The sequence below is a fragment of the Psammomys obesus genome, unplaced genomic scaffold (assembly GCF_907164565.1).
Source record: "Psammomys obesus unplaced genomic scaffold, mPsaObe1.curated_primary_1811, whole genome shotgun sequence".
Taxonomy (NCBI): domain Eukaryota; kingdom Metazoa; phylum Chordata; class Mammalia; order Rodentia; family Muridae; genus Psammomys; species Psammomys obesus.
Genome location: NW_026596057.1, coordinates 65,636 through 92,289, shown reverse-complemented (window position 1 = coordinate 92,289; position 26,654 = coordinate 65,636). Strand labels below are relative to the sequence as shown.

The 26,654-nt window shown below is 44.6% G+C and overlaps 1 protein-coding gene across 2 annotated transcripts; it reads right to left on the bottom strand.

Moving 5' to 3' along the window:
- Positions 1 to 7,819: 7,819 nt before the first annotated feature.
- Fcgr2b (Fc gamma receptor IIb) lies at positions 7,820 to 25,076 on the bottom strand. 2 transcript variants are annotated; one of them, XM_055624451.1, is made up of 8 exons: positions 24,901 to 25,076; positions 19,316 to 19,336; positions 17,062 to 17,319; positions 15,289 to 15,543; positions 14,524 to 14,646; positions 12,234 to 12,374; positions 10,319 to 10,356; positions 7,820 to 10,224 (listed from the first exon to the last, which is right to left on the bottom strand). In XM_055624451.1, the coding sequence occupies exons 1-8, from the start codon at positions 25,004 to 25,006 to the stop codon at positions 10,138 to 10,140; spliced, it is 1,029 nt and encodes a 342-aa protein (XP_055480426.1). In that variant the 5' UTR covers positions 25,007 to 25,076; the 3' UTR covers positions 7,820 to 10,137. The 2 variants fall into 2 exon arrangements, with proteins under 2 accessions (XP_055480426.1, XP_055480423.1); XM_055624448.1 differs by lacking the exon at positions 12,234 to 12,374.
- Between the last annotated feature and the right edge of the window lie 1,578 nt (positions 25,077 to 26,654).

Below are 26,654 nucleotides of genomic sequence, written 5' to 3'. Positions count from 1 at the left end.
TATCTATCTATCTATCTATCTATCTATCTATCTATCTATCTATCTATTCCTTCATCTGGACCAGATCCTGCTTGTTGCTTCTATAGCCTCCGTGGTCCAACACCTTGCTTCTGAAGCCCAACTCTGACATTGCATTCTGGCTCTACAGCAATAATAGGCACAGTGTTTCCAGCAGACCCGCAGTCTTATTCCTGAAGGGACTTCATGTACTTTTCAGTGTCCCAGCTTCCGCCTCTCAGGTTTGCTTTGAATTTTTTTTGAACCCTTCAGTAGCCTCCTAACTCTTTGCAGCCATCTTGTAACTTACAGACAAACAAACAGACAGATGGTATACATAGACACATAGATGGATATATAGCCAATAGATAGTTAGGTGACAAATAATAGAGATAGATGATAGATAGGTAGGTAGATAGATATATAGAGAGAGATAGAGAGAGATAGAGATAGATAGATAGATAGATAGATAGATAGATAGATAGATAGATAGAAAGATAGATAGATAAATAGATAGATCACAGAGTATAGATTCACTGTGTAATGTGTGATCTGCCTGGGTGTTAATATCAGTAATTAAAATTAGAATAAAAGAAATTGCATCTGTGTAGGCAGCTGTCAAAGGAAGAGGAACTACTTGGCAGATTGTTGCCAACAAATCCATCATACCTTGCAAATTTATTGTGAAAAGGCACAAATGTGTTAATATGTTTCCGTTAGCGAATTCATGACATCTAGATAAAGATCTGGGATTTTCTTTTTTCTTTTTGAAATAAAATCTGATAGTTCATTTTCAAAGGCGCCTCAAGCCAACTTATATCCAGGTACAAGTAAACAGAAAATGCTAGACCCCTGCTGACGCCTGCAAGTCTAGCTCTTCTTCCCCACCCAACTGCTGCTAAACTGCCTACCCCACATCCACACAATCCAGAAGTGCAGAGGAGAAAACTATCAGCATTTCTGCTTGCCTGAGAGGTCGTGTATCTGACAAGCTTTAAAATAAACAGGATGTGAAACACAGAGATGAAATCGCACCGGGTTTGGGGGAGGAAAGAAGCCTGAGTGGCAGAAGGAAAGATGACCTAAATAACACCTAAGCCCGGGCCTCCTGATAATTCAAAAGAGAGGAGGCCACACATTCAGAGCTTAAGTGTTCTCTGCACTCAGTCAGTTCATCGGCCTCGCAAGGTCATAAAATAAACTGCCTCAATTTCACTTTACATCTCTGGGGCTCTCATTGTGGACTTAAGGCATGTAATACCATGGCTGGCAATAGTTCTTACATTTATATGAACGGAGCTGGAATGTGACTCAATGGTAGAACGCATGCTTAGCAAGTACAAAGTTCTGGGTTCAATCCCATCTTTCTCTCCCACCTAAAAAACAAACAAACAAACAAACAAACAAAAAAACTTTCAAAGACCGTGTCACATTAAAATAGGGACAATTATACTTCTTTGATCAATATGGTTTTATTTGTTGTTCTGCTGTATTGCATTGTCTAGAACTTTCCAGACCATGCTCAATAAGAACAGTGATAACGTGGGAGCTGGAGAAAGGGCTCAGTGGTTCAGAGCATTGCCTGCTCTTCCAGAGGACTTGATGATTGCTTAGAAAATGTAGGCAACAGTTAATCTTCCTTGTCAACTTGACTGGATTTTCAGTTCCCATCCACTTCAGAGAAAACAAATAGTCGTTGCGGTTCTCTGGGAAGACAACAGTACCAAAGACAGAGGTTCAGGAAAAGCTAGCCCAAAGCTACGAAATCACACCAAAGGTCATCTTTGTATTTGGATCGGTAGTGGCAAGACAACTGGCTTTGGCGTGCTCTATGGTCTTCGGATTACGCAGAGAAGAATGAGCCTAAACACAGACTTGCAAGACATGACCTTTATGAGAAGAAAAAGACCTCCAGAAAACAGCAAAAGAATAGGGTTGGTGCTGCCAAAAGCAAAAGGAATAGATATCACAGCGCTGCTGTGATGGTGCCGATTTCTAAGAAGAGGACAGATAAACCAAAAACCTGGACTTGGAATAAATAGAGGGAAGGAGGAGGAAGCCAACGGAGTGCCAGTGTTCGTCTCTCTCTGCTTCTGACCGAAACTCGGCTTGACCAGATTATCTTCACACTCTTGCTGCAATAGTCCTTCCCACCACGATGGACTATGTCCCTTCAAACCAGGAACCAAAACGCATTCCTCTTTCCTTAAGTTGCTTTAGTTTAGTTGGGTATTTCACCAACAAGAAAAGTAACTAACACACTATAAAAATTAAAAAAAGGATTTTGTTTGTAGTCTTAAGGATTAAAACTCATGGATTCTGAGAGTTCCAGAGAAAGAAGGGGTGGACATTTTTGTGAGCTAGTGACTGTTGAGAAGGAGCAGGTCATGAAAGTCTGAAAGAAGAAAAGAGAAGAATGAAAATATCGATGAAACAAAAGCCCAATAACCTCTCAACGGTCATCTTGCCCATCCGGGTACAACACAACTGTTTTTGAAATTAATTGAGGCTGGCAAGGTGGGTGAGCGGGTACAGGCACCTGTATGCAGGCCTGATGAGCTGAGTTCAGGACCTGGATCACAGAAGGCAGGAGAAAGCCAATGCCAGAGAGCTGTCCTCTGACCTCCACACTTATGCCATAGCAAACTGGGACACACACACACACACACACACACACACTTAAATAAGTTTTTAAACAAATTTAAGGGCCTGGAGAGGTGATTCAGTGGTTAGAACACTTGATTCTCAGCACCCATGTGCTGCCTCACAACTGTCTGCAAATGCAGTTCCAGGAGATCTAAAGGCTTCTTCTGGCCCCTCAGGCACCAGGCACACACACATATTTGCAGGCAAAACACTCATATAAATAAAATAATATAAATCTAAAATTGGTTTTTAAATTTTATTTGAAGCGCTCTTAGGCTGGTGGAATGTTTGCCTAGCATTCGTGAAGCCCTGGGTACAAGACCCAATACCACCTAAAATTGGGCATGGGGGTGTAAATATGTAATCTCAGCATGTATTTGAATGAGGAGACAGAAAGATCAGGAGTTCAAGGTAATCCTCAGCTACATAGAACATTTAGCCAATCTGGCTATAGGAGACCTTGCCTCAAAAGTTCTTAGTTCTGGGTTCTGGTCCAGTAGACACTATTCAACTGCTGCCAACTTTTTTTCTACCATCTGTGCTGGTTTATAGTACATACTGGTTTATATATATGGTTCAGTAAACCCTTTTTTCAGACCCATTTGGTCTCAAGACTTTGAGGTTAATACTTTCATTTGCACATTTCATAAACGAGCTTGAACAGTTTGTAGACAGCTGTCATGGAATTTGTCCAGATGTCAAACTTACTGATGTGAATAAACACGTGTTCTTTGTGCATGTGGGTACAGACACTAACACGTGTGAGCCATGGTATAAACTGGAGGTCAAATGACAACTGTGGGAGTTGCTTCTTGCCTTTCACCATATGAGTCCCAGGGATGAGACCAGGATATAAGGCTTAAGACAGGTGTCTTTTTACTGGCTCTACCAGCACTTTTTTTTTTTTTTTTTTTTTTTTGAGACAGGGTTTTTTTCTGTGTAGCCTTGGCTGTCCTGGACTTGCCTTATAGACCAGGCTGGCCTTGAACTCACAGCAATCTGCCTGCCTCTGCCTCCCTGAGTGCTGGGATGGCAGGTGTGCGCCACTGTGCCTGGCAACTCTAGCAGCACTTTTATGCTTACTGCAGAGCTGTAGGCTGTAGTGATGCCCTTCTCTTTCTAAGATTTTGAAACGTATCCAATATACAAAGTTATTCACATCTTGGCTTGTTTGTGTGTGTCTTTCAAGAAGAAGGAAGAAGGGAAGGAGATGGGAGAGAGGGAGGGAGGAAGCAAAATGGAAAGAAAAGCACACACATAACTACTTTGGGGTTACAAGGTAGAAAAGCCAGATACGGACTAACATGATTCTTTCTGTGCTTGCATTTCTTTCACAGTTAATTTTTCAGAATGGACATCCTGCATGGTACAGCACAGAGGCAGGCAGGCTGTATCTGGAGCTCACCACGAGGGTTCATCTTTCCGTTGTTTGCTAAAGCAGGATGATCACCATGTCTTTGAGGCCAGCCTGGTCTACATAGTGAATTCTAGAGCAGCCTGGCTACAACATGAAACCTTGTCTGACAGAAGGCATCTGAGGAGAGGGGGAAGTTGTAAAGTCTGTATAGGAGAAATTAAATTCTTATGGAGCTTTCTACCCAGAGGAACTGTTTACTGGTGACTAGTGTTTCCTACCACAGTTTAGTTCTCAGTAAAATGTGAAGCAGCCAGCCGAGGCAGATGAACTCAGGGAAGCGGAATGACTATGAGGTAGATATCAGCATTATCTGCTATACTCCCCCACACACCTTTTCCTACCCTGCCCCTGGAAAACATCCTCTAGCCTGGCAAGAATATAAACCAATACAGAAACCAGGATTTGGAATAAAAGGGATTTAGTACTAAAGGAGTCCCAGGAACTCAGATGAGCAAGAACCCTAGAGATGAAACACCCAAATCAGTGCTGAGAAGGAGACTGTGTTGAAGAAAAAGAGACAATAAAGCATGCCGTGCATCTTACCTCATGGAAAACGGTATTAAGGTTTTGTGCAGTGTTCCTTTTTCAGTGTTAGGAAAAAGCCAATGATAGACACGTATTCAACTAAGAAAGTGACAAAAATTAAGCCTTGACAGTCTCTGGCGGGGAAGAAGGTTGTTCAAGAAAGGAAATGTAATCAGACAAGTGTCTCCAGAATAAAAAGTGACCATGAAATCGTGACAGGCTACATGAGAGCATCTGACGGGAGAGTGGGAGGCAAGTAGACACAATGGACAAGACCAGACCCAAGTTCTACAGCAGGAAATCAAGTGGGTGAAATTATTTTTGGGAAAAAAAAAAAGCCCCAAAGATAGCAACACAGTCTATTGCTTGGAAATATGGAAGTAGATTCTCAGAAGACACAGTTAAAAGAGCTGAAGATGATTTCATATGGGATTCAGGACTGAGGGGACGTAGGGAAAGAAGGAAGCCAAAACTGTCTTGTGACACGCCTGTATTGTGATGCAACTCAATTTAAGTGGGAGTGATGCAAAATGTAATTTCTTTTTCAAGTGAGAGCATTGTCTTCACACATGTACTTACAGATATTCATGCAGAAAAGTCAGTCAGGCCGTCTTTGCCAGCCATTGTGTAATAAAGTAGGCAATAAAGAAAGACAGTGTTTAAAACCAACACAACAAATGCTTGGCTTTGGTTAATAAGAGTGTAAAGGAGCTAGAGAGAGGGATGAGCTGTTATGAACACTGGCTGCTCTTTCAGAGGATGTGAGTTCAATTGCCAGAATCTACACGGAAGGCCCACATTCTCCTGCAACTTCAGCTCCTTCGGGTACTGCATGTAAACACACACACACACACACACCACACACACACACACACACAGACACACACACACACACAAAATAAAAATAAAGCTTAGGAAAAGAAGAAAATAAGGCTAAGATGATAAATTACTTAAAAAGAGCATTGACAGACATGCATGTTTAAGCCAAAGGCTTATGGCCAGAAGATCAGTAGAGGAAATGTTACAGCCTTCAATTGCTTTGTTTGAAAATAAGAAATTTAGCAGTAAGTAATATAACATGCAAATCTAAATAAAGTAGAAAATAGCATGCCTGAAAGCAAGAAAAAGGCAAAATACTTGATTAATGAATCAAAGTTATCACAGGACAAAAAGGAAAAATAAAAACAGGCAAACCTGTTTTTAGCAAGGCTTTTAGGATGGACAAAGACACCGTGATGAGGGGTTTCGGTGTCAACAATCACTCTGCTTTGAAAGGATTAAGCTAGCTATTACATCAGTATGTCCTGATCCATATGATAAGAGCATTACCAAAGGCTTCTGGGAATATTTTCCTTGTTCTCAGGGGACACATCAAAAAAATAATTAAATTAATTCCCTCTTTTTCCTAGATACCACGTTATGACATTTGGCATTGTTATGTGCTCATGTTAGCTCAAGTGCAATATCCAGAGGATTGAAAAAAAAAAAAAAGGGAGGGGCGGGGCTCAGAATCCTGATGCAAGGAGACACTTTGTCTCTGAACTTTTTGTTATGGAAGATAATAGATTTCCTTATTGTTTAAGTTAATTTTAACTATGATTTCCTGTTATTTGCAAACAAGTCATCCTGATTTAAAAAACAAAACAAAAAAAAAAAAAAAAAAAACCCAAAAGTTAAGAATGGAGGAGGAGTCCATGGGTAAGCATAAACACACAAATTACAAAAAAAAAAAAAAAAGAAAGAAAGAAAGAAAAGAGAAAGAAAGAAGATGCTGTATTTGGGTTGGGGTGTAGCTCAGCTGCAGGAAACCCTGAATGTGATCCTGAGGATCACATAAATTGGGTGTCGGCACACACCTACAATTCTAGCAATTGGGAAGTGGAGACAGGAGAATCAAGGCTATCCTCAGCTATATATAGGGATTTTGAAGTCAGCCTAGGCTGCATGAGATTATGACAAAGAAAAGAAAGGGAGGTGGGAAGAAAGGAGAAAAGAAAAGAAAAGAAAAGAAAAGAAAAGAAAAGAAAAGAAAAGAAAAGAAAAAAAAGAGGGGAGCAGCATTTGGCTGCATACCAATTAATAAAATGTGTGACTTTCCAGGAAAAAAAAAACAACAACAACATGTTTTCAAAATTGGCTTCGAAAAGGATAGGAAATTCTAACCACAGTGATAGTGATATGAAGGGGGGGGAGGTAGTTAAGGCTCTAGTGGGAAAAAAAAAGCCATATGATATAGGAGAAGTCAATTATCTAAACAAACAAAAAATTGTAACTTGAGAGGTTTCAATGTAACACAGATGTCAACCTTACCCAAGTAATCTACATAGACAATGTAATTCTCCCAATACCCTATGGTATATGGAATTCTAAAGTCCATCTGGAAGAGAAACAGCACAACAGCAGCAAGAAAATCTTGAAACAAATGAATGAGAGAAAAATTGGGCTTTCTACATATGAAAATACTGTAGAGCTACAATAAACAAGTGTGTGATATTGAGGCAGGAAAAAAAAAACAAATGGAATAAGGTGATGGAAGGGAAACTGAAAGCAAATGTAAACTTGTGTTGGGGAGCTGATAATGATACTGGTAGCATTTCCAATCATTTATTCAAGAATGACATTGGAATAACTGACCTCAACACATGTAAAAATGAAGTTAGGTCTTTAACTTACACCAAATTAAAAAAGGATTTCCAAGTGTATTTAAGTTCAGATATTTTCTAAACCATTTAAGATTTTTAGATAAATTTGGTCAGGTTTCAAGGAAAGATAACAAGTAGGCTTTTGTTGAACTTTTGAGATTCAGAAAGCCTCCTCCAGGTTGCTATGACAAAATCCCACAGATGTGGGTAATTCCTTATTAACATGTGATTCTGGAGGCTGAGGAGTTCAAGACTGAGGCACCAGACTCTGATAAGGGCTTTCCTGCTGGGTCCCATGGGTTGAGAAGGGGGAAAGTGGAGCAGGAAGGAGAGACAGAGCCAAAAAGAAACCAAACTCATCCTTTCAGAAGGAATCCACTCCCACAGAACCAGCTCACTGCCTATGGGCTGGTCGCCTCCCATGGGACCCCACATCCCAACTCTTGCATTGGTGGTTATGTCTCCAACACATGATTTTAGGGGAACAAATCCAAGCCAAGGCATTAAGAATATCAAATGACACCCTGGGCAGGTAGCTTGGTGGTAGTAGAACACTTAACTAGCATGCAAGACTATCAAATAAACCAGAAACTACGAGAGGAAAGCTTTATTCATTAATTCATTCAACAATCTAATGTATTATAGTTCTGGTCTCTGGAGTACATTAGTGAATAATGAAAACAAAGGACAGTATTGAGCTTACATTTTAGCATATATATATGAGAATATATAAACAAGAAGATACATAATTTACCTATACTGTACCACTGAGAAAATAAAAACAAAGTAATAGCGGTGGTCAGGAGAAGCCTTGCTAAAGAGGATCTGAGAAAAAGCGCACTAGATTCCTTGGGACATGTAAGGCTTTTATTTAAAGGTACACGTTAGTAATACAAGAACTTCCAGATGCATTCTCCGTGGTGTCAAATGACCTTATTTTTCTGTGTGTTTGGACTGAACCACTAAGAGCCACGCAAGATGTCTTGGTTATCAGGGAGCTCAAAGCAGAAATTCTGGCGAGAGTATTTTCTATTCTTATTTATTAATTTATTTATGTTATTTATGTGTCTTTTGTACGCACACACATGGGGGAGTGCCTATGCGTGGGTGAGCAGGGGTCAAAGGAAAACACTGGGTGTCCTGCCCTGTCTTTCTCGGCTTAATCCTGTGAGATGGGTTCTCTCAATGAACCTGGAGCTAGGCTGAGATCCAGAAAGACCCCGCCAAAATGAGTCAACAACATAATCATGTGTAAAGTATCTCATGTGTAGGCTTTCTAAAAGCTATGATATAGTAAATATACATCCAAATGTACACAACACCTCCAACGTCGGTTATTCATTTGAGAGAGAGCGTGAGCAGAATTAAGGGCAATGAGGACATCAGAGGACTTCTGCTCTTTTGTCCCTTATATGCCTGCACCCGTAACATGTAGTCCCAGCATGCTAAGTTAATGTCAGAGAGAGCCCCTGCTCCCCTTACTCGGGGACCCACGTGGAGCCTGAGGTGCCCATGGGCTACATCTGAGCAGGGGGGTCTAGGTCCTCTCCCTTCACCGTCCTTGGTTGATACATCAGTCTCTGCTAGCATTCCTGGGGTAATCTGATTTTAAAAGTACATGTAGCAGCTGGGTATGCTGGCACATGCCTATAATCCCAGCAATTGAAACAGAAAAGCAGGAAGATCAGTTCAAGGCCATCTTTCAGTTCCTGCTTCCATTCATCTGAAGTTTAACTTTCTGTTACATAACAGAGTGATTGGCTGGGCGTGGTGGCGCAAGCCTGAAATCCCAGCACTCAGGGGGAGCAGAGGCAGGTGGATCTCTGTGAGTTTGAAGCCAGCCTGTCTGCAAAGTGAGTCCAGGACAGCCAAGGCTACACAGAGAAACCCTGTCTCAAAAAAACAAACAAACAAAGAAACAAAGAAAAACCACAGAGTGATTATTCTACTTTGTCAGAGGAGGAAGGAGAAGAAGGAGGCATGGAAACAAGAAGAAAAATTCACTGGAAAAGTGGTCAGTGTGAAGCAGAGGGGCACTTGCCCTTTATTCCAAATCACCCTCTGCTCTCTACCCTATTGCCTGTCTGCTCCTACTGGGCTGGCTGTGAGGCTTGTAGTGCATGCTTGTCACTGTGGGAGCTCTGGAGGCAGAGGCCTCAGGACTGAGTGTTTGAAGAAGATCAAATAAACCATCCCCAACTGCTCTTTCAAGGTGACCCACACTCCTGAAAAGAACCCCTCACCCATGTTCCTGTAAGTTAGCCCAGTAAACTCATTGGTGCACCAAGCTAGATTTGGGTATAATCATTGCTTTGTTTTGTCATGAGTGTCCTATCTGAGATGCTTTTGTCTCCCCAGGGCAGTGTTAACCCATCTCCCCAAGATCCTCCTCCCAGAAGCCCAACAGAATCCCCAGAGAGCTCAGACTACACACCAATCACTACAGCCCTGAAAGAGTAAACAGAAAGTTGTTTTTACAGTATTTTACTATAAAAGTAACATGTGACCTTTATAGAAAAACAAGGAAGAAGATTAAAGTTGCTTATCATTCCAGCAGCCTGAAGCATCACTTTTTGACATGTTTGGTACAAGTCTAGTTTTTCCTTGCTGAGATCAGACATCCTAACATGTAGCCTGTAATATAAGCAGTTCCCACATTGCCGCAGTCTCTTAATAAGTTGATTAATTTCATTGGCCGTGTGGATCTATAGCAGAAGAGTCTTGAGTTGGGAAGCAGTTAAGTCATGGTCTTTATTAGTACAGTCAACCACTGGGGACCAGTAGTGTAGTGTCTGTTGGTTTCAGGACTCACACAGGTGAGTAATATGTACAGCATCCCTTTGACCAGGAGACACTAGAGCCTGGCCTCTCTGGTTCTCTTTTCCCAATCCCAAACCAAGACAAGGGAGATTAAATGTGGTTCTGGTAGTCAGGATCCGCTTCTTCATCCAGAGTTTCGGGATGCTTGAGAAGGGAATAGGTGATTGAATTCTCAACCTAGAGAAAGCAGAAATGAGCCACAAGAGCTGCAGAGGGGTCATGGGGAAAGCAGAGCAGGGAGAGGGAAGGGGACACGGCTGGGCTCACTCACCTCGGTTTTGGCAACCTCTTCGGGATCAGAAGGATTGTCTGTGGATTAAAAAAAAAAAAAAAAAAAAAAAAAGATCAACTTGGGTACAGCTGGAAAAGATGGCCTAATATGCTGTTATTGAGGCTGCAAAACCAAAGCTCAAAGCAGAGCCAAGACAAGGTTTGCCAACCCCAACCCAGGCTGTTGGGCCAAGCAGCGCCACAATTATAGCCTCCTTCCCTGGCCATCTTGGAATCCAGCCTTCCCCACTGGCCATGCTGGCAAAGGGAAACAAATTCTTGCTACATTCCTTTTAGATGATCGTTCAACTTTCCCAGCAACAAGCCAGGCAGCTTGAAGCTCTGAGAGGTGGGAGAAAGAGGAGTGTTTAGATCAGAGTGAGATCCAGTTCCGATTTGTGCCTGCCACAGGCTGTAGTGTAGTTTATTCTTGTTGAAGCACTGAAGAAACAGGTACTCTGACATGAAAAAGAAAAAGAGAGAGGAGAGGGAGAAAGAAAAAAGAGGCGAGAAAGGGAGCAGAGGAGAGAGGGAAGATAGGAAAGAGAGAGAAGAAAGAGACAAAATTTTTTTCTGATAAATATCCCGAAAACCACATTCTTTTATGCTTTTGACCTGGGTTCCCTTTGCCAGTATGAAAAGCAGCCCCAGTGTCTGTAAACAAGCATTTTGGGAAGTGGGGGAAGAGTCTAAGACAATGCCTCAGTCTCTGCACTTGCTTCCTCGACACAAAGAGCCCCCTATTTGCCATGTTCCAAAATCTGCCCCACAACACATTCAGAATCCCTCCCCCACCACTTTTTTTTTCTTTTTTCCACTTCTTAGGAATCCCAGCAGCTAATGACGCCTTTAGGGGAAACCACCAGCTCCAGTGCCAGGCTGCAGAAATGCCTTGTGAAATGTGTTTATACCAGACTATACAAAGCCAGACAAGGAAGTGAGTCCAGTTATGGTTAGACATTGTGGTGTAGACCTAGTTTGATCCCAAATGTGGATCCCACGTAGCCTGGCTGAGGAGCATGGACCCTGTTCGAAGCGAAGCTAAGTGAATACTACTTTGCTCAAGCTCTCATATCTGTTGGCTCTGTTCTGAGTCATACTCCAGCCCCTTGAAGTGGAATCTCTAAGGAACTCATTTTTCCTGCCTATTTCTGCTGTCATGGAAGCCCCTAGAGAAAATCCTGCTTGCCTTTATGCTCTGTCTTTAACTACAGTCAGGCAATTGCCTGAAATATTCCTGCTCCTTCTATATTCTTCCTCCTGCACCAGGGTTGAAAGGCCACTGGCTTTCAAGTCTCAGGCCTATAAAGGTTCAGAGGTCATCCAAACCACTCACCCACCCACCTACTTCCTCAGAGAAGTGACTTCAATCACCATGGGGAGCGGCCTATTCCAGATTCCGTTGTGTGGAAGGATCAGGCCAGTGTTTGAGAAACCAGTGTTGAGTAGGCATTAGAGCCACGGCATTAGTGCCCACAAAGTATAACCTGTGCATAGCTCTGATCCCCCAGAATTTCCTCAACTCAAATCTCCTCTCAGTATTCTACTGAAAGTTGAACTGTACTATGCCTGCTCCTACGCAGGAACACATTCCTGAAAATAAATCTCCAGGGTTACCTCAGACCTCCTCTTTTCGTCTCCTTAATCCTATTGGCCAAGGTCACACAGCTGCTAACCCTATCCCTTGGCGTCACACATCTCCCCAGGAAGATCCCGATGCCTCTGCAGCCCTGCTCTGGAAATGTCTCCAGACTCCTTGTTTATCTAGAATCTTAGTCACAGCCCCACCCTCTTTCTCTCTCTGCAACCAGTGTTCCTTCGTAGGTCCAAGAGTTAGACTCAGAACTGCCCAAGAGATTTGAGTCCCAGCCATTCTCCCACGGCTCCTCCCTCTCCTGCGCTCCCACTGAACTCACACGAGCTGCTGCTTGCTGGCTCCAGTCCACGTGGAGGCCCTGGGCTGACCGGCACTGAGCCCTCAGTGGGCTCAGTGTACTCACCTAGCTCCTCAGGAAGGGTTTCTCCCATGTCCCTGTGATCAGGGTTTCCTGGGAGAGCTAGGAGGGGCATGTAGGAAGTTAGTAGGATTATGGGGTGAGTCCTGAGATATGAGGATCAAGGACCAGGGTCAGAACAGAGTTAAAAGCAACATAGACCTTTCTTTCCCTCACACTGTCACCGCCTCTTTTCCCCATTTTCCCGCTCCTTTGCTCAGGAAACTCCGGAGCCCATAGTGGAGCCCAAGAGAACTCCAAGGGATGTCACAAAAGACATCATTCTTGGGCTTGCCCAGCCTTTTAAAGGTGTGGTCTTTTGGTTGGGTATGATGAAGCATGTCTTTAATCCCAGCACTCAGGAAACAGAGGCAAGAGGATCTCTGTAGGCCAGCCTGGTCAACACAGTGAGTTCCAGACCACCCAGGGTTATACTGCGAGACCCTGCCTCGAAGAAAAAAAAAAAAAAAAGGTGTTACCTTTCTCTCTGCATCTCTCAATATTTACTTAGCATCCATAACTGAATTCCCATGAGCCAACTGTGAAGAGTGTTGTGAGGTATTAGGTATTAGGTAGTAGCAGTATTTCCCCCTTCTCAATGACTTCCATTGACCTGTCCACAATATTCCTCATTTCCACGCCTTGGCCACAGTTCCTAGAATAATACTCTTCCACCTTTCCTAGCTAATGGCTATCTCCAGATTTACCCTTCTCCACTGTGGAGACAGTTTATACTGCTATACTCTTTTTAAAAATTATTTATTTATTTTTATTTTATGGGAATTGGTGTTTTCCCCTGCATGTGTGACTGTGTGAGGGTGCTGAGTCCCCTGGAACTGTTACAGACAGTTGTGAGCTGCCATGTGGGAGCTGAGAATTGAGCCTGGGTCCTACCGAGCCATCTCTCTGTCTCCTACCTATGTGTTCTTTACTGTCTGCCGGGCTCTGGTACAAAGGCTTTGGCGTGCTCATTGTCATAATACTCTTTCCTGTAAGATGGGTCCTGTAGTGCTTTTCATTTTCCAGACAAGTAAGCTGAGGAGCAGAGGTTGAGTAACTTACTCAGTATTACATGTCTCCAGCTGCCCCAGCCAGGCTGCCTGCCACTGTTTGGATGTAGAATGTCCATTAAAATCTCATGTGGTTGGTCACCAGGGGGAATTATCGGGAGGAAGCAGGAACTTTAATGGGCCTAGCTGGAAGTCTTTAGGTCATCAGGAACATGCTCTTGAAGATTATGGGGTTCCCAATGTCCTCCTTGATCCCTTTGCAGTTTTATTCTGTTGTATGTGTCTCCTGTGATTATAGCTTGTCAAAGGCCCAAAGAAACAGGGCAAAAAAAAAAAAAAAACAGACCAAGTCCTATAAAGCCATGCTAAAATAAACCTTTCAGTTTATTTAGCTATTTATTTTAAGATAGGCTCTTGAATTTGGCCTCCTAAATATGAACTATTTACTATCATGCCTAGCAACTTTTTCTCTTCATAAGCGGATTATCTGAAGTACCTTGTTCAGTGACAGAAAGCTGACAAACACATGAGGTCACGGAATCGTCTCTCTTTTTTAAATTTAAGAAGGGTCTTTCTGCACAGCACAGGCTGGCTTTAAACATCCTTCAGCCGGGGCTAACTTCAGACTCACTGAGATAAAATCTTTTAACTTATTTGTTGTTGTGCGTGTGTGACGGTGGTGGGGGTGGTGGAGGGGAGTTACACCGCAGCACATCTATGAAGGTCAGAGGACACCATCGTGGGATCAGTTCTCCCTTTCCACCTTAACTTGGGAACCAGAGCTAGAACTCGATCACCAGGCTTGGACTGCAAGCACCTGTACCCACTGAGTCATCTCACTGCTCATGGCTTCAGACTTTCATCCGCTTTGCCTTCCTGTCCTGGGAATACCGAAATGTGCTACGACCTACAGTTCAGAGTCACGTCTCTATCGTTTCATTACTCTAATCCCTTCTTATAAGTGTCCACGTGTGCGTCTGTATTCCTCACAGTGCTGGGGCTGAGGGTAGAAATGGAGCCAGACATGACAGTGTCCAGCACAGTTCACGGCGCATCATCTAGTTTGTTTAAGCCTTGTTTAACAGATGAATTTGTAAGTGGACGAACGAAAATGATGAGACTAGATCAAAAGTAAATGAGTCTCCAACCCCTCGATAACCCCAGCTAACTGATAATAAGAGGAACCAAAGAGAGCCACCAACCTGGAGCCTTTTTTTTCTTGAGATAGATCAAGGATACTATGATAATGACAATGGCTGCGAGAGCAATTCCTGTGACAGCCGCTATGATTGTCAATACTGGTAAAGAACCGCTGGATTTGGGCCCTGGAGAAGACAGATACGGTGACAGGCAATAAGTATTCTCTGTGAATCCACCCCCTCCTCCTCCTCCATTGCTATATGCCCAGAGTTTGTCACCTAGAGTTGCTGTGTCCGGGTCGCTCGCTCATTGGTGTAACCTCATCTGCAAAGGTTTCTGTGGACAGACTTATACCTCCCCAATAACTAAGTGTTTCCACCAAACCAATGAAGGCACACTGGCGGCGATGCAGTAGCAGAAGGGAAAGCTCTCAGAGGCGGCGGGGGGGGGGGGGGCGGAGCTGAAGCTTCTCAGAATTGGGGGTACCCTGCTATGAACATGCCAGGCTATTACACGAATGGCTATTACATAAGGTACATGAAGAAAGTAAACTCCAACTCTCGGGACTGTCTAGGAGCGTGGTGAGCCTGTGCACAAGGACAAGGTTCTGTTTCGCTGCTGCCAGACAGCCTTGTCACCCCCCACCTGCGAGCGAAGAGCTCTGGGCTGAGCCCACTTGCCGTTATTCAACAAAGCCTTCACAACTCGCTACTTGGCCTCATTTTTGTTGCTGTGGCATTCATTCCTAGATGTCCAGGTGGAGCTATCCAACGTTTGCCTTTGTCTGTCTCTTCTCCCTTGCCAACATCTTGACAGAGCCCGCATACCTTGGACAGTGATGGTCACAGGCTTGGACGACTGATATCGCCTTCCTAGAAATCCTTTGCAGTAGTAGTCGCCACTGTGACTGTGGTTGGCTTTTAAGATGGAGAACGTATCGTTGTTATGATGAAATCTCACAGCTTTTTCATTCTGGAAGAATGTAATCTTGTTCAGGCGTTTGTTCAACCAGCTGTGGCACCTTAACACGATGGTTTCACCTTCCTCAAACACCAGTTGAGGAGTCTGGAGAAGCAGCCAGTCTGAAAGACATAAAAGGACCATAGAATTCAGAGGACCTGGCTCTGCTCAAAGACCCAGGTCACTGTTCTTGGAAGAATATGATATGCTAAGGGAAAGAACTTTAGTTTAACATCAGACAATCTTTTTGTTTGTTTGGTTGGTTGGTTGGTTGATTGGTTTTCGTTTTTGTTTGTTTGTTTTGCTTTTTAAAGACAGGGTTTTTCTGTGCAGCACTGACTGTCCCGAAACTCTCTTTGTTGACCAGGCTGGCCTTGAGCTTTCAGAGAACCGCTTGCTTCTGCCTCTTAAATTCTGGGACTAAAGGCGCGCACCACCACCACCGACTTGCCTGCATTAGGCAATCTAGTTCTCTGGCTCTAGCTCCATTCATTTGTAAAGTAATATAACTCTTCTGGGCCTCACTTTTCTCATCTGGGAAAATGGGCATGGTCAGTTTTTGTAGCTGCTGTGGTTGTTGGTGCATAACAACTATCCAAGATACATTTCTATTTCCCTTCCTCTCCTGAGAAGAGGCAGCTGCTGCCCAGTCCCATCCCTTAGAACAAAAGAGTTGGGGTGCAATGCCTTCCCAGGAGGAAAGGAATCCAGTCTGACTGAGGAGACAAATATGAAGCGGTTACAGCAGAGTCTTCTGTTTGGGGGATAATAAAACATCTTGAACCTCCAACAATGTTGGTTTCCTTAATGACTAGTAATAAATGTAGAACTACAGTATTAGCTTGCTGTGTGTACACTTTTTTGAGGAAAAAACTGGGATCAGGTGATAGGAGGGAATTAAGTGAAGAGGGACAGAGACAGTCATCATCAATGCAGTTGCCTGGTGGCTTTTCTATGAGGGGAAAACCTACCTCTTGCCAGGAGCCTTGTAAAATCGTTGATCTGCTCAGTACAGATTTAATAAGCCCTGCCCTGTTTCAGATACTGCAAATACAGAGATGGAGGAGACACAGCTTTTTACCTCAAGTGCCTACACGCTGATGGAAGAAAGAGAAAGGCAAGGACTGCGAGGGCAAGAGGTCAGGAAAATGCCCAGCACCTCCAGAAAGAGGCATTAGCACCCTCAGCTGAACAGACGAGAAAGCTGAATTCAAGGTTAAATAAAATTAATTCTATTTCTATAGATGTTCCTTCCCTGGGCTTGGATTCACTTGCAGGCTATTGGCCTTTTGCTGGGTGTCATGAAACAGAAGGGTTTCTATGAAATAGGGACTTCCTTTTTCTGTCGCATTTAGTTGTCTGCCCTTGTCCTTGAACTTCTCTTGCTCAATCAGGACTACCGCAGCCAACAGCTATTCACACGTTCTGAGGACTTTCTCAGGAATTCTCATGCCCTGCAAACGCACACTAAGTTACAAGGGCTGGTAAAAAGGGAAATGAGTGGACAGAAGCCCTTTGCAGTGCTGCTTCCCAGAAACCAGCCCACCCCTTTTCCTGCAAACCTTTCAGTAAGCGGACCCACTCCACCCTACCCCAACTTCCGGGTATCCCGGCTGCTCCCTGGGCCCGGCTCTACTCACCGGAAATCACGTCCAGATGTACAGGGTCGCTGAGGCCGCTCTGCTCCATCCGGCACCGGTATTCTCCGCTGTCATTGACCGTGGCTGTGAACGTGTAGCTGGGCTGGACCTGGCTCGGGATGGACCTCCCATTGTGGAGCCACTGGGTGGAAGAGTTCCCGGGGTTGTGGGACCCTTCGCACTTCAGCGTCACAAGGTCTCCCTTGAGCACCCGGATCCACGGGGGCTCAAGTTTCACCACAGCCTTGGGAAGATCCGCTGAATTTTGGAGCGAGAAGGCAGTGTGAGGCAAGGGAGCCCCAAGAGCCCAAGCAGGCCCCAGAGTCTCAGGTGAAAACCCTACCAAGGGTGGGACCAGGCCCAGAAAGCTTCTTCCACTTAATCCTTCTATTTATTCCATCCCAGGAGCCCCAGGGAACTCTGAGGAATGCAACTGATCCTCAGCAGGATGGAGCAAGAGAGAGGCAGGAGAGGCCAAAGGCGACACCCCAGAAATACATATCTCTCTCCAAGATATACGTTTTTCTCTTCTCCCTCCCTCCCTCCTTCCTTCCTGTCACTTGCTTCCCTGCATGCAGATGGCTCGCTACGTCAGAAGAACAGACGTTGGAGCTCTGTGGTGGCTGGTCTTTGGTCAACTTGACATACAAACTAGCGTCCTCTGAAAGGAGGGAATCCCAGTTGAGAAAATGCCTCTATAAGATCCGTCTGTAGGGTGTTTTCTTAATTAGTAATTGATGGGGGAGGGCCCAGCCCGTTGTGGGCGGTGCCACCCCGGGCAGGTGGCCCTGGGTTCTATAAAAAAGCAAGCTGAGCAAGCCGTGAGGAGCAAGCCAGTAAGCAGCACGTCCTCCATGGCCTCTGCATCAGCTCCTGCCTCCAGGTTCCTGCCCTGTTTGTGTTCTTGTCCTGGCTTCCTGCAGTGATGAACTGTGATACGTGAGTGTAAGCCAAATAAACCTTTCCTCCTCAACTTGCTTTATGGCCATGGTGTTTCGTCGCAACAACAGAAACCCTAACTAAAGGGACAGCCTAGGCAGATGGTATGGTTTTATATTTAAAGAGAGAGGGCTTTGGAGTTTTCTTGTTTGCTTTTTTTAAGTTGTTTGGGCCAGGGTTCCTCTGTGTAGGCCTGGCTGTTCTGGACCTTGTTCTGGAGACAGGATGGCCTCAAAAATCAGAGGACCACCTACCTCTGCCTCCTGAATGCTGGGATTAAAGGCATGTGCTGTTGTTTTTGTTTTTTAACTTAATAAAGCTTTGAAAATCTTTGATGCATAATAACTGTACATATTTGCAGGGTCCAGTATGACACTTCAGTACATGCACACAACATGTAATGGTCAGAGTGATTTGCATGTCTCTCACCTCGCACTTCATCTGTTTGTATGGAGAACGTTCAAATCTTCTATGCTAGCTATTGTGAAGTATATAATAAACTGGCAACCATAATTACCCTTTGTGGTGGTTTGAATAAAAACGGCCTCCACAGACTCATAGGGAGTGTCACTCCTAAGAGGTGTGGCCTTTTTGGAGGAAGTGTGTCACTGGGGTTGTGCTTTGAGGTTTCAGATGCTCAAGCCAGGCCCAGTGTACCACTCTGTCTTCCTGCACATCCAGATACAGAAATTTCAGCTACCTCTCCCACACCATGTCTGCCCATGTGCTGCCATGCTTCCCATGGCGATAACAGACTGAACCCCTGAACAGTAAGCCAGCCCCAATTCAGCGTTCTCCTTTATAAGAATTGCTGTGGTCACGGTGTCTCTTCAGAGCAACAGAAACCCTAAAAATGGAAACCCTTCTAGCTACAGCACATTAGAACCCACATCTCATATCTCTACCCACTAACCATTTTGTCTCCATCCTTACCCTCTCCTCCACCTTTCCAAGGCTCTGGTCATTTATCCTTGGCTTCTTTGACATCAACTTTTTAGAAGCTCTCTGTTTTACTTAGAGAGTGGAAGGCAGTTGAGAACCAGAATTCTCGTTGTTTCTGCTACTTGGCCACATCTCACTATAACAGAACTGGAAGAGTTGCTAGACTATCCAGCCATGGCTTCTAATCACCTGCCTCCCCAGACAGAGGGAAGGAGGAGAAGGGCAAGGTGTCTTCTGGGAACAATGGCCCTTTCCTGGTCCTGAATTGGTCCTGAGCTTGCTGGCTGGTAATTCAGATAACTTCCAGACAGACCATTGGGAGAAGAGGGAGGTGATACAGAGGAGAGTGAGGAGACGTGAAACAAGGACTTACCATGTGTCCCAGCAACAACATCTGTAAGAAAGGAAGCAGACATCAACCAGGGCCTAGACTTCCACACCGAGACATGCCTGCCCAGACCCAGAACCCCCCTTCATTCCTGCAGCCCAACCCTCACGGCATGGCATGGTTCTTCCCTGGCACTGTCTGGACAATATATACTTTTAAAAATATGTCAGCTCCTTCCCCGGTAACACGTGTGCTGTGACACTTTCATTTGGCTGAACACCTTTGACTGGTAAGGTCCCTGTGGGAGCTAACATATGATTTGTGTTTCAGTGCATCAGACTTTGCTAAGGTCCATCTTGGGAGCAGCATTTTCCTTTTGTGGGGAGGGACTACAGATTACATGGGTGGGTAATCCATAATCTTTATTGAAAAATAGAAATTAGGGCTGGAGAGAAGGCTCAGAGGTTAAGAGCACTGTCTGTTCTTCCAAAGGTCCTGAGTTCAATTCCCAGCAACCACATGGTGGCTCACAACCATCTATAGTGAGAGCTGGTGCCCTCTTCTGTTGTGCAGGCACACATGCAGGCAGAATTCTGTATAATATTTATACAGTATTATATTTATACAGAATACTGTATAAATAATTAATAAAATCTAAAGAAAGAAATAAAAATAGAAATTACTCAAGACAAAATACTAGTATATGTGTCCTTAGAATTTTCACTTGAATATATATATATATATGAATATATATATATGAATATATATATATGAATATATATATATGAATAGCTCTGTTTATGTGTGTGTGTGTGTGTGTGTGTGGTGTAATCTTTGTATACAGACAAAAAGCAGAGGCCATACCAAAAAATGTTTTCCAGCCTGATTTTTCACTAAGCAATACAAGATCTAATAGCTTAGTGTATTATATGTTGTCATTTTAGCGATTGTACCCTATCCTACAATTTGGCTTTCCTGTTTATTTATTTCACCTTCCCTCTGCTTAACAGTTAGGTCTTCCAGGTTTTTGCTGATAGGCAAATTTGATAAGAGGAAGAAACTGCAGAAGGACACCATGGGGCTAGAGAGATGGCTCAGCATTTCTGAGCACAGGCTGCTCTTCCAGAGGACCTGGGTTTGGTTCCCAGGATCCACATGGTGGCTCACAACCATCTCTAGCTCCAGTTCAAGGGGATCTGGCATCCTCTTCCGGACTCCTCAGGCACCAGGCACTCACGTGGTGTGTATATGTCCATGCAAGCAAAACACTCGTTCACCAAAAATAAAACTTAAAAGAACAGAACACTACATCTGTGACGTCCTGTGGTAGCAGACAGAATGATATATGGTGAGGGAAAGTAGAAGCCAAGCACGGGACAGGAATGCTGAATGGACGGATGGAGACACATGGTGCCGCTGTCGGGTATGACGGTCAAGCAGGTCCTGAGATAAACTGGAGCCTAATATGTGTGCTGTGTGTATGTGCATTTGTGCACCTGTCCGTGATGGGGGCTTCCGCTTGTACATGAGCTGAAAGAGTCAAAAGTCTTCGAAGTCTGAATACTTTCAGGGGTAAAAGGGTAAAGTGCAGAGAAGTGAATTCTAGAAAACTGGATTCCGACCCCCACGTCACCACAGCTCGGTGTGTACACTTAAACCAATCGCCCTGTCCCTCTGTAATCCCAGAAACTGCACTGATCGCCTCCTGCCCTGACATTCATACTGAGTGTACCTAAAGGAAAAGTCTCTGATCTCCCCACCAAAGCCAACAGTCTGCTGGTAAGAATAAACATGTGTGCAATACAATCTTAAAAAGACTTTTGGCCTTGACATAGTCTCATTATGTAACCCCAACTGGCCTAGCCCTCACTATATAAGCCAGGCTGGCCTTCAGCTCAGCGAGATCTACCCGGCTCTGCATCCCTAGAGCTGCGCCACCACATCTTATAAAAGAGACATTCTCAATGCCATCGGAAGAGTATGGACAAATGCGACAGAGGTTCAGAGGAGGAAGTCATGCTAGAGCTTTGTATTTGGCTGGGCTTAGTCTAGGAGGAAAAGTGAGAAAGTATTCGTCATGCGGCTTCAGCTACTCCATAATTGTGACCAACAGTGAAGGAATATTCCCCAAGAAAGATTGACGGATACTTGCCAACACTCTCAGCAAGCAGCAGCCTGGCCTCTGCTTGGGTTTGTTAAAAGACACCCACAATAACGAGGAGCAAAGCTGAAAATGGAGGTGTTTGCCATATTCTGGAGGACAGTGAATGCCAAGTGGGACGGCAGCAAGAACACCGAACTCAATATGTTGACTTCACCCCTGCAATAGTTAGCTTCATTACCAGCTTGACTAGATTAGACTCGCCATGGAAAGATCCTTCCTTGTGTCTTAAAGGGAGTTTCTGGAAAAGTTGAACTAAAATGCTAAGGCCCACCCTGAATCTGAGTGTCACCATGCAATGGGCTGGGGTCCCAGCCTGAACGAAAACAAGAGAAAAGGAGGAACCCAGCTGTGTACTAGCCTTCATCTCTCTCTGTTTCCTCAGTGTGGGTGGGAGGTGGCCAGCCAAGAAGCCTGTCACCAGGCCTTCTCGCCACCATGTGCTCCAATGATAGGCCAAAATAAACCCTTTCCAAAGATGCTTTTTCCTGCTGTTCTGTCAGAGTAATGAGAAAAGTCATTAATGCAGCTGATGCACCATGACCTTGCAGAGGTCACTTTACTTTTCTCTACTTTGATTCCCGTGCTTATAAATGGAAATGATGACCGCAACACCTGTGCCTTAAACTGTCGTAAGGATTAAGTGTTAATCTACATAAGGCATCTGTGTGGCTCCACGTGAACCATGTGGGTACCTTTTAAATGATCATAGGCAAATTTTCAAAGTTTACTGTTTAGCTCAGTAAACAAGAGATGTTCATTTTGGAGCTGAAAGTGCTGAGTCAGAGTAATTGGGAAAGAGGAAGTGTCAGAGATTGGTAAGGAAAAGATGGCTGACCGTCGCCTAGAATGCACGCTTGTGCAACACCTGGCTTCTTCATTTCTTGACCTACTCATCTGTAGTGAATTTTCTCTTGTACGGTTTAGCCACACAGGCCCATCTTATACCCCAAGATGGCCTTGTTATCCTCCCTCCAAAACACAAGAACTTCAAAAACCACAAAATCAGATGTTCGAGGCTTTGGTCACAATCCTCCCTTGCCTCTTTTATTCCTTCCATTTGCTCAAGTACAGCATCTACGATCACCTGACCACTACTTCTATCTCACCACTGTCTACCTCCAAGTACACACACACACACACACACACACACACACACACACACATATCATTATCATCACCTCATTGCCAGTTCCTTTGCCTTTTTATTGTTGTTGATATTGAGACAAGGTCTCAGGTAGCCTAGGATAGCTGCAAACTTGTATTGTAGCCCATGTTGGCCTTGAACTCCAGTTCTTCCTGCCTCTACTTCCCAAATTCCACAGGTGGATCTTTAACTTATTTACCATTTGACTCCATCAAATGTGGCTATATTCCCCTATCACTTTGCTTGTTCATCTACATTGACAATAGGAAGTAAAGAAGACACACAGGTAAGAGAAACTTAAAAGGCAACACTGTAAAAATTGGCAGTTAATGAGACATAGGATGATAAAAGTGGATGATGAGGGAAAAGGTGGCTTTGCTCACGTGAATAGAAATATTGGAAAGATAAGAAAATTTGTAAGGAAATGATGCTACATTGCATTTTGAATATAAATTTGTTCCTGAGCTGACAATGTATTTATAGATGTCTAGTCAACAGGCAGGGAAATTAAAGTATACAGAGGAAGGAAAAACAAATAATTTTGGGAGCTAGTGACACAGAAGTAATAGCTAAAACTTTTGAGCATCTAGGATTGGCAAGGAGAATAGTACAGTGCATGAAAAAAGAGGGGAAAAAAAGCAAAGAGATGCAGAAGGGAGAGGCCATCATTTGTGCATTCATTCTATAGCCAACAGACAATGGTGAAAACTATGTTCATGTCTAATGTACTCTTTGTAAGGAAGACAAATACCTTGTAGTTTAGGTCAGGAAAACTGCCTGTTTTGTTCACTGATATGACCCCAAACCCAGAACAGTGTCTGGCACAAAGAACTTTAAGAATCAGCAGAAACACAGGTAGTAAGAGCCAAGTGTGGTGTCCCCAGTGCCTGGCTGAGGAAGATCCATTGGGGTGAAATGGGAACATGATAAGGAGGAGACAATGGGCCAGCTCCGAGAGCACTTAGATAGCGCTTTGCCTCCCCATAGCTGTACTGGAAGATTCTGTAAGCACGCAGGATCGAAGTCAGGAGCAACCAAGACATCGTCAGAGGGTGTTACAAAGTTGAAGCAAGTGATGAAGTTCTGAGTGTGGAGCCCCAGAAAAGAATGGTGAAAAAATGGAGATTAACCAAAAAAAAAAAAAAAAAGGAAGAAAATGCCATCCTTTCGGGTCTTCATCAAGTGATTGACTGCTGTACCTCACAAGCAGAAAAGCATATTTCCTCTCTAGGACTGAGCCTTCCTGTGTGAAAACCAACCTATGGGGGTGTCACTTTAATATATATACTTGTTGGGAAATAGTCATAGTCTATCTTTTATACCTGTCTCCCTGGTAGCCACATCCTACCCAGCACTGAGAGCTGAGGTCCCTTGGCCCAGACCAGATTTCATTATGAATCACTGCACATAACTTGGAGGTGGGGAGGGTGGATGGCTGTATGCCTTCTTCTCAGAAGTATGGGTAGGCACCCCAGGAAATGAACTTACAAGGTGGTCCTGCAATAAGACTCCCTTTCCTGCTTTTACCCAGACTCTTCTAACCCCTAGCCCCATCAGTTTCTGTCCTTTGGCCCACAGATGAGACCAGGACCAGAAAACCTTCCTCCATCGCAGTCTAAGCCCCTGACCCTAACTTTCTTACTAAGCAGCGCCAAGGCCAAGGGTCTTGCAAGGCTGATGCAATGAAAGAGGCATGAGAGAATCCGCTGGCCTCACAATTGACAACTCCAGATTTTCCCAGGTTTGTGATACTCTGAATCCAAGTTCCCAGGACAACCCAGACCTTCCTATGCCTCTCCTCTCAGATTAAAGGGGTGTGGAGCTTCTTCTGATGGATAGAATGGCTTCACGGGCACAGAAAATATCCTCTGATACCCCCTCAAATGCATGCATTCCCCCCAACCCATGTCTAAAGCCGTACTACACATCATGCCTAAGATTTGGTCCTGTGTGAATCACAAATTCAAAGAGAAACTCGTCCTTTAATTTTTTGCTCAAGTCTAGCACACTAGATTTCGATCAGGGAAGGTTCTGATGGAGAGGGCAGCAGTGTCCTGGAAGCGGAGTGACAGTAGGTTCTAATGGGGAAGCAGATAGTGCATCAGGGACCTGGGTACCAAGTGACAGGAAAACAAGTCACAGCAAAGATTCCTGCCAGCTTCGATTTTCCAAGGCCAGCCAGAGCGTTACAGTTTAATTGTTAGCCTGCTCCTTAGTCTTGAATGTGCTGACATGCTTCCTGCATCTCGTTCATCCCTACACAAGCCCAACCCAAACCCAGGTGTCCTTACCCCTGCCTCCCTTCCGGAGGATCTGACTTACTCAGCACAGCTGTCCACAGCAGCATATGGCACCAAATCCGGGAGGGCATGTAGGCAGTCTGATTGCTCTCCCTGAGGAGAGGTAGGAACAATGAAATTCGCGTCATCCTCGAAGCAGGTCAGCTGCAGGCACAAGCTTCTCTCCAGGCTTGGCGGCTTCTAACCAGAGAACACACAAGTTCTGGAGTCCAAATGGGGAAGTGAGAAGAAACGGTCTGTTTAATCATGGGCTCCTCCCCTTTCCTTTCATCCGTTCCCTATTAGAAGATTCAGGACTGACCAGAATCAACTCAATTCAGCTCAGATCACCAAAAACAAAACAGAAAAATAAAAAATAGAAACTGAGTCTCGACTCCCCTCTTGTTCTGCTGGAGCCATAGCTGGCCTGGGCCTGTGATACCGAGAGGGAAATGGTAACCCAGATTCATTTGCCTCAGTCTCTGTGTTCCTCAGGAAAGGTGATGGAGGATGGTAGACTTCTGGAACTTCTTCCTTTTGGAGGACCAGTCTCTGGAATCTGGACCCCTCTGGAAACTGAGCGGAGGTTCCAGAGACCACCTACCTTCGTGTGGGTTTCTCTGTTGTCGCTGTCAAATTGTGGACCAAAAGCAAGAACATCTGTCAGAACAGCAACAGAGCACTCATCCTTCACATTTCCCTCTCCTCACACCTCTGCTCACTCAGTGAACATCTCAGTAATTACCCAGTGAGCATCAGTGTGTGCCCTGGCTCTTAATCCTGTTCTCACCACTACGTCATGGTGAAAGATCATGGGTTTCCAAGCTGTGAGAGCAAGTATGAGCATCAGGAAGCTCCTGGCTCCTGGTCTGTAAAATGAAGATCATCGTTTCCACCCACTCAAACAAAGTTTCTCGGCCTCTACAGCACTGACATTTTTAGCAGAAAAAAAAAAATTAAGAAGTGTATTGTTATATAATCCAGGCTGGCCCGGAACTAGCCATGTAGCCCAGGGTAGCCTCAAGCTTGACTCCTACCTCAGCCTCTGGGACACCAGGACTGCAGGTGTGCACTGCCATAACAACTGTCACATAATTCTTGTGAGGGCCTCCCCTGTGCATCATGGGCTGTTCAGCATCACATCCTGCTGCTACCCATTAGGCAGCAGAGATATTTCTCAGAAGCAAAAGAAAAGAGACCTAAGACTTAGGTAAATACCCCCCTGAATAAGGTGGGCAGAAGTGTCAGCGGTGGAAAACCAACTGTATTCAAGGTTTTTGGAAAACAGAAAGGAGTACGAATGCATCGAGAGTGGGTGCTATTTTTGTTGTCCTTGCCTTCTGCCAGCATCTTCAGATGATGAGATGTTCTGGGATCAATCCTGGGGCGCTCTTCTGGGTCCTCTTTCCCAAAGGCCCCTTCAGGAAGCAAGCTGTGGTACCCAAGGAAATGGCATTATAAACCCGTCTCACACTGTGTGGCCTTGAGCAACCTTCAACAGTTCCACCCTCTCTACTGTATGACTTTAGTAATGGTGCCGTACTACCTCCCAGCCCCACCCCTAACAGCCCTAAGAAAGTGAACAGGATGGCATCAGTACCGTAAAAAGGTCATTAGATAAGAAAGCATCCTAACTTGCCTGGGGCTTGGACCTCTGGCTAGTGTGCTGAGGCCAGTGACAAGGCGGTCATCACAGGATCCCAGGGCCGTGCTGATGGCCGTGCAGGTTAAAATTCAAATCAGGAGATATCCAGAGACCTGCACACCACCATGCCGTGCTGCGTTGGCTCTGGCAGG